The 13,547-nt window shown below is 45.2% G+C and overlaps 1 protein-coding gene and 2 long non-coding RNA genes across 10 annotated transcripts in view; 1 reads left to right on the top strand and 2 right to left on the bottom strand.

Moving 5' to 3' along the window:
• plxnb3 (plexin B3) overlaps positions 1-12,341 on the top strand; it is a 64,890-nt gene extending 52,549 nt beyond the window's left edge. For 6 of the 8 annotated variants that reach the window (XM_037104243.1, XM_037104237.1, XM_037104238.1 and 3 more), the window contains 19 exons: positions 44-205; positions 397-548; positions 1,286-1,386; positions 1,642-1,859; positions 1,966-2,144; positions 2,699-2,765; positions 2,863-3,009; positions 3,196-3,276; positions 3,357-3,435; positions 3,515-3,618; positions 3,720-3,807; positions 5,073-5,150; positions 7,000-7,166; positions 7,306-7,466; positions 7,540-7,687; positions 7,850-7,914; positions 8,034-8,109; positions 8,237-8,311; positions 8,596-12,341. In XM_037104243.1, coding sequence (XP_036960138.1) covers positions 44-205; positions 397-548; positions 1,286-1,386; positions 1,642-1,859; positions 1,966-2,144; positions 2,699-2,765; positions 2,863-3,009; positions 3,196-3,276; positions 3,357-3,435; positions 3,515-3,618; positions 3,720-3,807; positions 5,073-5,150; positions 7,000-7,166; positions 7,306-7,466; positions 7,540-7,687; positions 7,850-7,914; positions 8,034-8,109; positions 8,237-8,311; positions 8,596-8,700 — 2,253 coding nt within the window. In that variant the 3' untranslated portion in view covers positions 8,701-12,341. The remainder of the gene's footprint in view (positions 1-43; positions 206-396; positions 549-1,285; positions 1,387-1,641; positions 1,860-1,965; positions 2,145-2,698; positions 2,766-2,862; positions 3,010-3,195; positions 3,277-3,356; positions 3,436-3,514; positions 3,619-3,719; positions 3,808-5,072; positions 5,151-6,999; positions 7,167-7,305; positions 7,467-7,539; positions 7,688-7,849; positions 7,915-8,033; positions 8,110-8,236; positions 8,312-8,595) is intronic. The other 2 variants (XM_037104245.1, XM_037104244.1) reach the window with 1 other exon arrangement.
• Positions 3,816-7,129, bottom strand: LOC119022858. Its single transcript, XR_005076087.1, has 3 exons — positions 6,995-7,129; positions 4,896-4,982; positions 3,816-4,787 (listed from the first exon to the last, which is right to left on the bottom strand). It is a non-coding gene; the product is annotated as an uncharacterized LOC119022858 (long non-coding RNA).
• LOC119022857 lies at positions 7,668-8,725 on the bottom strand. Its single transcript, XR_005076086.1, has 3 exons — positions 8,585-8,725; positions 8,172-8,280; positions 7,668-7,753 (listed from the first exon to the last, which is right to left on the bottom strand). It is a non-coding gene; the product is annotated as an uncharacterized LOC119022857 (long non-coding RNA).
• Positions 12,342-13,547: the final 1,206 nt, after the last annotated feature.

Here is a 13,547-nt window from a genome sequence, read left to right as displayed (position 1 = left end):
CCCAGTCAAACATCTCTTTGTCTGTTTTCATGGCAACCACCAGGGTCAGGATCTGACCAGAGCCATCTCCAGACAGGAAGTGACGGCTCGGCTTGGGGATCAGGAGTGTGAGGTGAAAACTCTGGACAACACTCACCTGTACTGTGAACCTCCAGAGATCCAACCAATGAGTGTGGACGACAGCAACGAGCTGCCCAGCCTCAAGGTACACGGCCAGCGTACAACTACCACAAATAGCTGGAGGGAGTTCTGCCTGAGGCAGAACAATAAATACAGCTTCAGTTAAACTTCACGCTCAAATGAAACTGCAGAAGAAAATGTTCTTCAGTTAAAAACTGGCTGAGCTATATAACTCATCCTGCCTGTCTTCTGTCTGTCTGTCTGTCTCTCTCTCAGGTGTTCATGGGGAACCTGCAGGTGGACCTGGGCTTGGTTCAGTACGACAGTGACTCTCTGCTGCCTCCCGTCCCATTGGCTGCTCAGATTGGTTTGGGGGCTGGAGCTGCTGTCATCATCCTGTCAGTGCTGGTCGTCATCCTCATGTACAGGTACCTGTCTGTCTGACTTTAACCTTTTTTATTTACCCCTTCAGTCTGTCAGATCTGTCCAGAGTTCAGTTCAGAACAAATAGAACTTACAACCTGAACAGTGTGGAGAAACTACAGTGCTTCTATCAAACTGTGTTCTACTGAAGTGAACATGCTAACAGCTAGCCTCCTGACAGCCTTCTATATCTCAGAGGTGATATTCTGACAGCCTGTAGTTGAAAAGCAGCCAGTTCACTACTGAGTCTAATAATCAACAACATAAACTCATAAATGTGAAGAAAGGAAATATTTTGACTCCTAGTTTTATTATAAATAGAAAAATCCAACCGTCCACCGTCTGAACTCAAGTTTCTGTCTCTGACTGAACTCAGACCAGTTTAATCTGCTCGTTAAACCATCGTCAGACTCGCTTCATTCAGACTGGACTCAAACTGAGTCACAGTCACCAGAACAGTTCTGGTTCAGTTCAGTTCTTCTCATTCACCTCTGGTTCGGTCCAAATGAATCCTCTGTAAATCACCTCTGTACTGTAAATCACCTCTGTAGTGAGTCCTCTGTCCTCACACCTCTGTCTCTCAGAGTTCAGTCCCAGACTCACACAGTTGTTTGTCGACTGTATTAATCAGTTTATATTCACTTTATATTCAGTATAAACACAGCGCATCAATATTGTGAGGAGTCTCTGACCCTGTTTATTGAATTATTGATAATCAGTTGTGTTTGTTGTGTTTGTGTAGGAGGAAAAGTAAACAGGCACTCAGAGATTATAAAAAGGTTTTGCTGCAGCTGGAAACTCTGGAGATCAACGTGGGAGACCAGTGTCGCAAAGAGTTCACTGGTACACACACGCACACACACACACACACACACACACACACACACACACACACACACACACACAAACAAACACACCAGTGTTTATTGACATCAGGAGGACCAAGACCGTCTCAAGTTCGGTCCGTCTCACATTGAGATACTGGTCTGGTCATCAGGAGTGAATCAGGGTTCAGTTCTTGCATGTGGACCTGTCAGTATGTGGACTGCAGGGGTTCAGGATCCAGAAACTAACATGCACTTATTTTGGTGTGTGCAGACCTGATGACAGAGATGATGGACCTGAGCAGTGATGTTGGAGGACCAGGGCTCCCCCTGCTGGACTACAGGACATATGCAGAGAGAGTCTTCTTCCCGGGCCAGCAAGTGGCACCGCTAAGCCGCCAGCTGGACCTGCCAGAGTCCAGGAGGCAGACTGTGGAACAGGGTCTCCAACAGCTCAACAACCTGCTGAACAACAGACTCTTCCTCACCAGGGTGTGTCAGAGGGGCGGCAGGAAGGGGGTCATTTGATGTCACCTGGTGTGAGATCAGGAAACACCTGAACCTGCAGGTGATGCTCTGTTCTGTCTCTGTGTCTCAGTTCATCCACACTCTGGAGGCCCAGCAGGGCTTCTCTCAGAGAGACCGGGGTTACGTTGCCAGTCTGCTCACCATGGCTCTGCACGACAAGCTGGAGTACTTCACCGAGGTGATGAAGAGTCTCCTGCAGGACCTGGTCCAACAGTACGGCGCCAAGAACCCCAAACTGATGCTGCGCCGGTACAGCACACACCCTCTGACACACACACACACACACACACACACACACACACAGGTGAACCTCTGAGTGAAGTCAACACTCAGCAGAGAATCTGGTTCTGGTTCTCACCTCTCTGTAACGTTGTGTTCATGAAGTCCACTTCCCCTCCAGCTCCAGCTCCAGTCAGCAGAACAGAACCTGGAGGTCCGCTCCGGATCACTGCTGTGGTCAGGCTGATAAACAGAGTGAAGAGAAATCAGATTTTTAATACCACATGTTACAAAGTCTGAGCTCTGCTCCCGTCGCTGAACAGCTCCGGATCAGAACCTGATGAGACTCCAGGTGTTTCTCCAGAGGTTCTGGATCTGGAGCTGAGACCATGACACTCAGAAAAGCTCTGCGACAAGTTCAATGTTTTCAACTCGTGTGAATTCCACGTCATCTGAACCGTCCAGCTCGAATCAACACAAAGTTGTCGTTGCATTGACTTTGAACGTGTCGACACGAGATGGATGAGTTCAGACACTGATCGCTCGTCACCCTCGAGCGTGTAACTGACCTGTCTGTTTTTCAGGACAGAGACAGTTGTAGAGAAGATGTTGACTAACTGGATGTCAATCTGCCTCTACTCCTTCCTCAAGGTAACTATCTGTCTGTGTGTCTGTATGTCTGTAGACAGTCTAATCTGTGTCTGCCATCTCACCCTCACCCTCACCTGTCTGTCTGTCTGCGGTTCAGGAGGTGGCAGGTGAGCCTCTCTATATGCTCTACAGAGCCATAAAGTATCAGGTGGATAAAGGACCAGTCGACGCTGTGACAGGAAAAGCCAAACGGACGCTGAACGACAGCCACCTGCTGCGCGAGGACATCGACTACTGCGCTGTGGTAACCATGGCAACACAAACATCAACAATAACACACCTGGACAATAGAAGTTTCCAACAGGTGTCCTGAAAACTGACAGACAATGGACGAGGTGGTGACAAAGAGCTCCATGCTGCGTTCAAGTCCTTGTGTTCATCTGACCTCTCTGTCCCTGTCTGTCTCTCTCTGTATCTTGCTGTCTCTCAGACTCTGACAGTGTTGGTGAAGAATGGAGCTGAAGTTCAACCTTGCCCTGTCAAAGTGCTTGACACTGACACAATCACACAGGTAGGTACCTCTCTGCTTATCTGTCTCTCACCTGCCTGTTTGTCTGCATGTCTGTATCTCACATGTCTGTCTGTGTGCAGGTGAAGGATAAGATCCTGGATCAGGTATACAGAGGAGCTCCGTTCTCTCAGAGACCAGCAGCAGACAGTCTGGACCTTGGTACGCACACACACCTGTCTCACCTATGAGTTTTGATTGACAGCTCATTCTGACCTGTGTCTCCTGGTTTGATTGACAGAGTGGCGTTCGGGTCAGGCAGGTCACCTGACCCTGTCAGATGATGATGTCACAGCAGTGGTGCAAGGTCGCTGGAAACGAATGAACACTCTGCAGCACTACAAGGTAACAAGAACCGACCAATCACAGCCCGTCTTCAGTTCCTCTTCTTCTTCAGGTCTTTTCGTCGCCATCTTGATCTCAAACTGTCCTCTCGGGTTCTTCAGGTTCCGGATGGCGCTACCGTTGCACTGATTCCTCGTTCGCAGAGTTCAAGTGGAGTTGGTGTCAACCAGGTTTTCCAGACTGGAGAGAGTAAGAACTCAATTCATCCAGAACACATAGAACATGTGGCACATCCACAAACAGAACCTTAGAACAGGAGGAATATCAAAGTCATTTGAATCCTAGAATCAATGTGAAAACATAGCTCATAGAATCTGGTTCAAACCATCTAGAACACAGTGAACCCAGGACAAGCGCAACACCTAGAACCCCTGGAACACTGAGAACATGTAGAAGACCAACAACCCAAGACAAAGAGAAACATTTAGAACACCTAGAAACCAGAACCAAATCAAAGAATCCCATATAGCACTTGTAATTAACAACATATAGAGCAATTTAGAACACATAGAACCCAGAACCAACACCACAAGGACAACATTCAACCCAGGATAAACACATAACTAACCATCTAGAACAGGAGTGTCACACTCATTTTCACCCCACATGAACATTATAGTTGTAATTGTGAGACTGTGTCAGTGTAACTACTCCCGAACACCGTAAACTGTAAAGAACTGTCTCTGCGTTTGAATAGTATTTATTCAAGTGTACAAATATTGAACAAGCATTTATTGATCTGATATTATAACTAATCCCTTTAAGAAACCCACGTTACTCCATCAATCAAAGATCAAACTTTTCAAGTGAATAACAAAGACAAATAATAACACAAGTTATTACATCAACTTCAAAACGTCTCTGTCACAGTTTAGCAGAACTTTGGTACAACAAATTATTCTAGCTGCTAAAACATGTGGGAGCTGCAGACATCCAGCTACTGAGAGATGGAGACAGTAAACATTTGAACACACACACCTGGAAACACACTGAATACATTTCTACACATACAACTAGTATATGTAATTAACTTTAAATAACAATAAGAGTCATTTCAGTTCACAGCTATGTTGGTCAAGTTGTGGGTGAGGTTGATGAGGTGATGCTGAGTGGATCCTTCCTCACCTTGGACACCAGATCACACACTGTCTTCATCCATGGATCATGTTCTGAAAATAGAAACAACCACAAAATAAATGCAAGCACGACCATTAAATTGCACACATATTACGCTCAAGATATTTTTTGTTGACATACATTTTATTATAAATGCTCACCTGTGTGTTTTCTGGCCGGATGTCTGACACCGTGTTGTCCTGCAGTCAGTCCGTCAGTGTCCAGCTTTGGTCTTGTGCTGTAGCAGTCTGCAAAGCAGCGTGGAGGTTGTCATTGGTGATGAGTGATCTGTGCTTGGTCTTGTTCAGATTCATTATTGAAAACATCTGTTGGCACAGGAAGGTACTCCCAAACATGGACAGGACATGAGCAGCATGACATCGGAGATCCGGCATCAAAGCAGAAAGCAGTTGACGGTAAAAGTCCTCCTGGAACTTTGCTCTCAGGCCACGTTCGCTGAGAAGTTCAATTAATTCCATCTGAAGTTTGGGGCACACTGTTGACATCGGCGGTGATACGATGGCAAAGATGGCAAAGTCTGAGTGCTGTGTTCTAAAGTTAGAGAAGCTCCGGTCAGATTCATTCATTAACTGGCTGACTTTGGAAGCCAACCGAACGCATGAAAAAAAAAAAGGAACTGAGGCTGAGATGCTTTGGCAGATTCCTGCACAGTCCTGATCTAACTGGGACTTCCACATGTGCAGTTTTTACTGGAAAGCTGTGACCGTGTCTGACATCTGTATGATGATTTGTTTGCATCCCTGCAGCCTCTGATTCAGGTGGGCGAGATGCTCCGTTAACATGGCAAAATCACACATCCAGTTTGGATCTGACGGTTCAGGAAAGGGTTGTCTTTTGCTTTGCAAGAAAACAGCAATGTCTTCCCTAAGCTCAAAAAATGGTTTGAGCACCGCACTCCTACTCAGCCACCTCACTTCTGTGTGGTGCGGCACATCTGCATGCTCGGAGCACCTCCTTCAGAGACAGCTGGAACTGGCGGTGATTCAGGCAATTCAAATTAAGTTCTCTGTTTTCATGACCGTGGTTATGATATCATCCAGCTCCACACCCACACAGAGCTTCTCGGTGGATAATGCAATGATAAGTTATCAGAGGTGTGTGGAAGTTACCTTCACTATTCTAACCAAGTCTGTTTGTCCTCTGCACATTGCAGGTGTGTAGTTAGCCCCACCAACCTTTTCCAGGGTAATTTAGTTTTACTCACAGACCCACCGCATCAACAATGTTCCTGCCCGTCATTGTCCCCCGCATGGCAGCTACATCCAAGAGCTTCTCGCTGACAGTGAAGTCACACGTCTCATGAAGTGGACAGATGCGCTGTATCCATGTTGTCAGTGCTTTCATCAACTGCTAATGAATGCTAACCATGTGACTCTTCGGCCAGCTGCGTTGTCAGATTGTCTGCTAGTTCCTTAACTTGGACTGCGATGGTGTTTCTTGACAAACTGATGTTAAGAAAAGTCTGTATCTGGTCGGGGCACACCTGCTCACACACCTTTAGCATGCACTACTTCAAGAATGTGCCCTCTGAAAAGCACTTGGACACTCGGGCGATTCCTTCGGCCAAAATAAAGCAAGCTTTCACTGCTGCATCACTTTTGGTGGATGCTTTTGTGAACAAACTGCTGCAGCTGCTGTCTGCCTTTTAATTCTTGGACAACTTTGTGTTTTTCCTGGAAGCGTAATTTGGGATTCTTAGCTCCGTGTTTGGTGTCTCCTTACTCCTTCATCACTGACACTATCTCGTAAATTTCCTTCTCTTTGCATTGATTTTTTCTTCTTGGACATGTTTGGATTATTTGTATATCTTCTCCATCACTTGTTAGAAAACCGCTTTAGTCAAACACCAATATGGAAACACTGCGACCTAGCTGCAGCACTCGGTCTTTTTGCGGGTCACACATGCATGTCAGGGCATCGACATGCATTGTGGGAGATGTAGTTTATGGTCACCGTACGCTGTAAAGCAGTGTAGACTTTTATACACCTTTTAAGCTCTCGCAGGCAACATAAAATGACGTGACCACACATGTGGTCTAGAACCTAGAATCAGTACCCAGAACCAATGTGAGGAGAACCATGTAGAGCCCATAACAACAGAGCCAAAACCAGGACCCAGACCCCAGTGCAAAGCAACACCCAGAACACCCACAACAGGAACTAAAACAGGAAACCATCATGAACCAGACAGAAGGTTCTGCTCTGTGAGAAGTGTGTGTTTTACCATGTGTGTGGTTACCTTAGAAACGCCGATGCTAGAGGGCGAGGAGGAGGAGGGGCTTCGTCTGTGGCACCTGGTGAAGAGCAGCGAAGATCCAGAGATCCCAAAACACAGAAAGAGCAGCATGAGGGAGCGAGAGAGGGCCAAGGCCATACCTGAGATTTACCTGACCAGGCTGCTGTCCATGAAGGTAACACACACACACTAACACACCTGATATTTACCTGACCAGGCTGCTGTCCCTGAAGGTAACACACAGAACAAAACTGTAACCTGTCTTTTTTTCTCTCCATCTGTGTGTCTCTCTCTCCCTGCCTGTCTCTCTGTAGGGGACCCTGCAGAAGTTCGTGGACGACGTCTTCGTGGCGATCCTCAGTACGAAGCGTCCTCCTCCGATTGCTGTCAGGTTCTTCTTTGACTTCCTGGACGACATGGCGGAGAAACATGGCATCGACGACCCAGAGACTGTCCACATCTGGAAGACCAACAGGTGAAGAACACACCTGGACACCTGTCTATCCCTGCAGCCTGTCTGTGTGTCTTACCTGTCTGTCTCTGTGCAGTCTCCCTCTCAGGTTCTGGGTGAACATTCTGAAGAATCCTCAGTTTGTTCTGGACGTTCAGGTGAGCGACAGCATCGACGCCGTCCTGTCTGTCATCGCCCAGACCTTCATCGACTCCTGCACCACCTCCGAGCACAAAGTGGGACGGGTACGATTTGTCTGTCTGCCTGTCTGTTTGTCTCTCTGCCTGTCTGTCTCTCAGCTGCCTTCCTGTCTGTGGCAGTATAAACCATAAACATGTATACATTGAGTTAGGCGTCTGTGGTATTAACTGTGTGTGAGTTAGTCCTGTAACTTTCTGTCCAATCAGGACTCTCCTGTAAACAAGTTGCTGTACGCCAGAGAGATTCCCCGATACAAACAGCTGGTGGAGAGGTGAGACAGCTTCCTGTCCCTTATCACTGTTACCATAGCAACACTTTACTGACTAACTACAGTGTGTGTGTGTGTGTGTGTGTGTGTGTGTGTGTGTGTGTGTGTGTGTGTGTGTATAGGTATTACAGTGATATCCACAGCGCTGCATCAGGCTGTTATCAGGAGATGAACTCAACTCTGACTGAACTATCTGGGGTCAGTGAACGCAACATGAACCAGACTGCTGAAATATCTACTGACCTGTCTGTCTCTCTGACCTGTCTGTCTCTCTGACCTGTCTGTCTCTCTGACCTGTCTGTCTCTCTGACCTGTCTGTCTTCAGAGTTTTGCTTCAGAGATGAACAGTCTCGTTGCTCTTCACGAACTCTACAAGTACATCAACAAATATTATGATCAGGTAACACACACTTTCTCACTCTCTCTCTCAAACACACACACACATACACTCACTCACTCACTCACTCACTCACTCACACACACACACACACACACACACACACACACACAAACACACAAATGCACACATAAACAAACTCTGGTTTATTATTTATTGTTTATTCAGTTGTACATTTCTCAGTTTACCTCATTAATATTGTAAATATTAAAATTCTTAAAACTACAGACTGCTGACCCACAGCAAAGTACTGACACTTGTCTGTCTGTCTCTCACCTGTCTTTCAGATCATCATGTCCCTGGAGGAGGACAGTTCAGGTCAGAAGATGCAGTTAGCCTATCGGTTGCAGCAGGTCGCCGCCCTGGTGGAGAACAAGGTCACTGACCTCTGATGACCTCTGACCCCGTGACCCAGAGGTCAGTCTGACCCCTGTTAAGAAAGAGGAGGATGAAGAGGAGGATGAAGAGGACGCCTGCTGTTGAACATCTTCAGCAGCCCAGAGAGACTGAAACCACAAGACTGCTGTTAACTGTCTTCCTGCTGTGTGTGTGTGCGTGTGTGTGTGTGTGTGTGTGTGTGTGTGTGTGTGTGTGTGTGTGTGTGTGTGTGTTTTTTTTATAGTCCGACTCAGGAGTTCTTGAGGTTCCTTAACTCTGCAGCAGTCAAACTAGACTTAATCCTGAACTGAACCTAGTCCAGACCCGGATCAGACCCAGTTCAGAACCGGTTCACACCTGGACCTGCTTCTAGACCAACCCAACTTCAGGAACGACAATCTAACCAATAAGATCAGGGAACATGATCGTCACCTGCTGCCTTGCACTACATTTCCCAGAGTTCCCTGCTGCTCTGCTACCTGTCTGGAGTCAGAAAGCACAATTTGAATAATAGTTTCTATTCTGATCACATGTATTGATTATTGATTATTGACTGCTGATCTCAGACACACTGGATGCTTTTTCTTGCCTTTCTACTGAAACCAGCAGAACTCTGCACCCTGACCCAGGAGCTTTAAAGTTTCACTGAACTGAAGCAATAATCAGGTCCAGGTAACCCTCAGGACCTGACCCGTCCCACACCTGTTCCAAGTCTTCCTCAGTGCCAGGTCCAGTCCAGATTGACTACCGGGTCCTCGGGTTTCTACAGATCCCAGTACATTGGAGACGACATCATGCTGAATGTTGTCAGCCAACCAGCATGCAGGAGATGAGCGGCTTGAGAGTGATGAAGGAACACGAGCTGGTGGTGTTGCCGTGGAGACTGTACTGATGATTTCATTCCATCTGCTGACACATTGGGTTAGAAATTGGTTTTTGAAAATGCCGACACAAGAGGGTCTTCAGAACTTCACAGGTCTAGTCAGTTCTGAACCCAGAGACCATTCTGATCCTGGTCCAGTAACCGAATGGTTCCACTTGGATCACCTTGGATCAAGTTCCTCTGTGATCAGGTCCGACAGTCCTTCCTTTGGTTCCTTGTTGTTCTCATCTCAGTGCTCTCAGGTCCAGGCAGCACCACTTACAGGTTCCTTTTTGAATCAGGTACATTTTTATAGTTATGACGACAATGACTCCGCCTTCATTCGTGTCTGGTTGCATTTGGCTCCAATGTGAGACAACTCACCCCGTTGCTCCCAGTGTGCAGGTGAATGTGAGCAGGCTCAGCTGCTCTGAGATCAGAGTGACGTGGTGACTTTAGAGCTCATATTAGCACTCACAGAAGCCAAATGAAAACGCTGACTAAGGTGATGAAGCTGACCTGCTCCGACCAAAGAGGATTCATTATACTGACACAAAGCTAGTTAGCTACGTTAGCTTCATCCATTTTGGACACTCGTAGCTGAGCTCTGTCAGGACGTCCCTCTCTTGGTCATCGACAGGAAAAAATGGCTGTTTGAACGGCTGCTTTTGCAAGTTAGCTAACATGCTACCTAGCATCTTAAACAGTGGATGAAGGAATCCACTTTTGGGGGGTTAGGGTCCTGAAAGGAACAAACACAGAAACTAGAAGCACACTGAAAATCAAGTTTATCATTAAAGTGAAACTGCTGACAGAGAAAAGAACTGAAAGAAGATAAAACAATCTGTGTGTGTGTGTGTGTGTGTGTGTGTGTGTGTGTGTGTGTGTGTGTGTTAGTTAGGTAGTTACTAACTTATGTGTACATACTGTAAGTCCTATTTAAACCTATTTATCCCAGCTGTGCCTTCACTCTTGCAGCTAGGTGGCGCTGTCTGTCTGTTCTGACAGCAGCCATATTGATCATGTGTCCCAGTGCATCATGGGAAGATACATAAATTTAAATCTTAACTCTGGACTATGGAGGGAAAACAACAGCGACTTATGTACATATGACTTAACTCTAACAGTATCACTACATATACAGAGGCCTACATGCTAACAGCTAACATGCTATAATGCAGAACAACTAGCATAACATCATGCTAGGTTGAAAATAAGTCTCAGCTGCTCACTCACGTACCTTAGTAGAGTTTGTTGTGTAATCTGCTGTTGTGTCAAGAATTATCTGGGAAATTCAAAATTTAAAGACTTCATAACATGTTTGCAGCTACTATGCTAGCTAGAAACAGCATTACAGACACTCTAGGTGTTTGTACAGAATGTTGTGCTAGCTACAGTGCACGATATCCTTGAACAAAGACAGCTACACACAGCTTGCTTTATAGCATGACATCAGATAGTAGCTTTTTGAAATTTATGCTGTCTGTTCTTTACCAGATGTTTGTTGCAGGCAAATGTCTGAAATTACACAGTTGTAAAATGTGGTAGTTCTTTAAGACTAGCTGTCTGTGGTTGTCTAACTACAGCTAGTGGTATATGCTAGCTCTTTGTTTAACCTTGTGTTAAAAGTATTATGCTAAATAAACCACTAAAAACCACTGAATGAACAGTTACAAACTGCAAGCATGCTAAGTGCTACATGTAGCGTCACATCAGCTGAGTTCAGGTGTGTAAACACTAAGATGCTTCCTGCGTGCTGTCCTTCATAATGATGCTGTTCACAGAAACAAACCTTTGACTGCCAACAGTAAGCATGTCACATACTGTCAGCTGCACTGTCACAAATATCTGAGTTGACAGTGTGGACATCACCCTGTGATGTAAAATACAGCAATGATCATTATCAGAATGGTTGTTTGTCCTGACAAGACACTTCCTTGATTCTGGACTGGATACTTCCTGGGCTCTTGCTGTATGTTATTCAGTCTAAATGGACTCTAAGTGAGACTGAGCCCATCAGGCAATAATCTTCAGGCTGTCAGCTGTCATTTCTGCTGCAGTTGACAGGTTTTATTCTAAATGGAGACGTTGGTGAATGATGTTCCTGCTGACTCATCTTTTCCTCTTTGTCTTCTAATATTTCTGGTTATTGCTGTTTGATCTGAACGTCTCCTCAGTGTTTTTGCCTTGTGTGTTTTCTGAGCCTGTGTTTGACCTGTAGTTGTAGTTCTCTGATCAGATTAGAATTCTGCATGCATGTGATGATGATGATGATGATGATGATGAAGATTTCTGGTGCTTCTTCAGGCAGTATTTGTTTTGTTTTTGAAATAAAGGTGAGAGGCGGAGCTCTGACTCTGCTGTGTCACTGATGATCTATGTAAATGGAGGAAGAAGCTCTGACCTTTGACCTCCTGATCTCTGTACAGTTTTCTAATCTGGGACACGATGAAACAGATTCTCAGCTCTGATTGGTCGAGCTATGTTTGTTACTGAAACGTTTTTTTCTACAAGGGAATAAAAACTTTAAAGGGTTTGTATAAAAGCATCCAGGATCAGTCGTAATGAAGCGTTCCTGCTGACGGTGTACAGTTTGCTAACAGTGTAAATGTGCCTGTAAATACCTGTCTGATGATGATGATGATGATGATGATGATGATGATGATGATGATGATGATGATGATGATGAAGAAGAAGACAAGTCAGTCTGCAATGGAAATGTGTTTTTATTGTAAGAGGCAGGAGGCCAAACAGTTTTTATCATGTAAAAATAAAATTATAATTTTAACAGTTTTCTGCCTGATGATGATTTCATTCAAGAACTCTGGTCAGAGAAACTTTGACACCCACCCCGGGACATCCTGAAACCTGGTGTCACAGCCTCTGGTCCAGACCCAGCAGAACCAGATTCATCCTGAAGGTGATCAGACTGTTGAGCTGTGTGCTCCGAAGACCACAGCTGTCACATTACACTGCTGCCATACTGATATTGAACATACATACTGTACAGTATCCAGCACCGACCCACCTGTTCTCCATTTACCTGAATGACTGTCAGCCTAGAATGTATTTGATGTTTGGTTCTGTTTGTCAGCTGCTGCTCTGAGTCCAGATCACAGTCAGTTTAACCTACCAACCTTTTTCTACACACATCAGAGAGAACGACAGCGTTGCTCTGACTGCCGTCAGTTAAACCTGAAGTCTGTAACTATTGTTTTGTTATATTTGCTGAAACTGTCATGATCTGACAACAGAATCAGATACAGGTCAGCGGTCTGTGGTTCCACCCAGCAGCTGTAATAGTGAAAATGCCATTCATATTCTGAATAGATTTTGATTATAGGCCATAATGTCGTAACCATCCAAAGTAGACTTACCACGAGCTATGAGATTGTGAAATGATGGTATATGATCCTGTAGAAGTCACAAGTCTGTATGATATCAACCTTGTTTTAAGAAAAACATGTTTTATTCATGATGTCATGGAAAAGTACTACACTACCCACAATCCTATAGTGTCACAGGGACGTATCTGATTGGCGGAACCCGTGAATTTCATGTTTGCTAGTTACTGCTACCACTGAACTCTATGATCGTTTACCACAGAGCGACCATGATGTCACTCTCTGACCTACTGCGTTTTTTTTAGCGATGAGGAGAAGAGTGTCAAAAGGGTTCACCCGAAAATGACAGTTTTGGATTTGGTAAACATCTCCATGGTAACAGCGCGCTCCACCAATCACAAGACGTTGCTGTTACATTCACAATGGTTTATGGAATGAGTAGTCCCTTTACTCTTAAGATAATTATGTACACAGTCTTGTACCTTTGCTTTTTTTCTCAGTTTTCAAAAAAAATTTGCGCTGAATTAAATGTTTTATGGTCACAATTCATCTCATAGTTTATTGGCTTGGTTTCGGGCTTAAAGCTCTTTATATAAGGATTTTATGAAATGTCAACAGAGTGAATGAATGGCAAATTCACTTCCGGAACTGGAGC

The sequence above is a fragment of the Acanthopagrus latus genome, chromosome 7 (assembly GCF_904848185.1).
Source record: "Acanthopagrus latus isolate v.2019 chromosome 7, fAcaLat1.1, whole genome shotgun sequence".
In the NCBI taxonomy this organism is placed as follows: domain Eukaryota; kingdom Metazoa; phylum Chordata; class Actinopteri; order Spariformes; family Sparidae; genus Acanthopagrus; species Acanthopagrus latus.
Note: the sequence above shows the minus strand (reverse complement) of the source record. Positions and strands in the feature narration are given on the sequence as shown.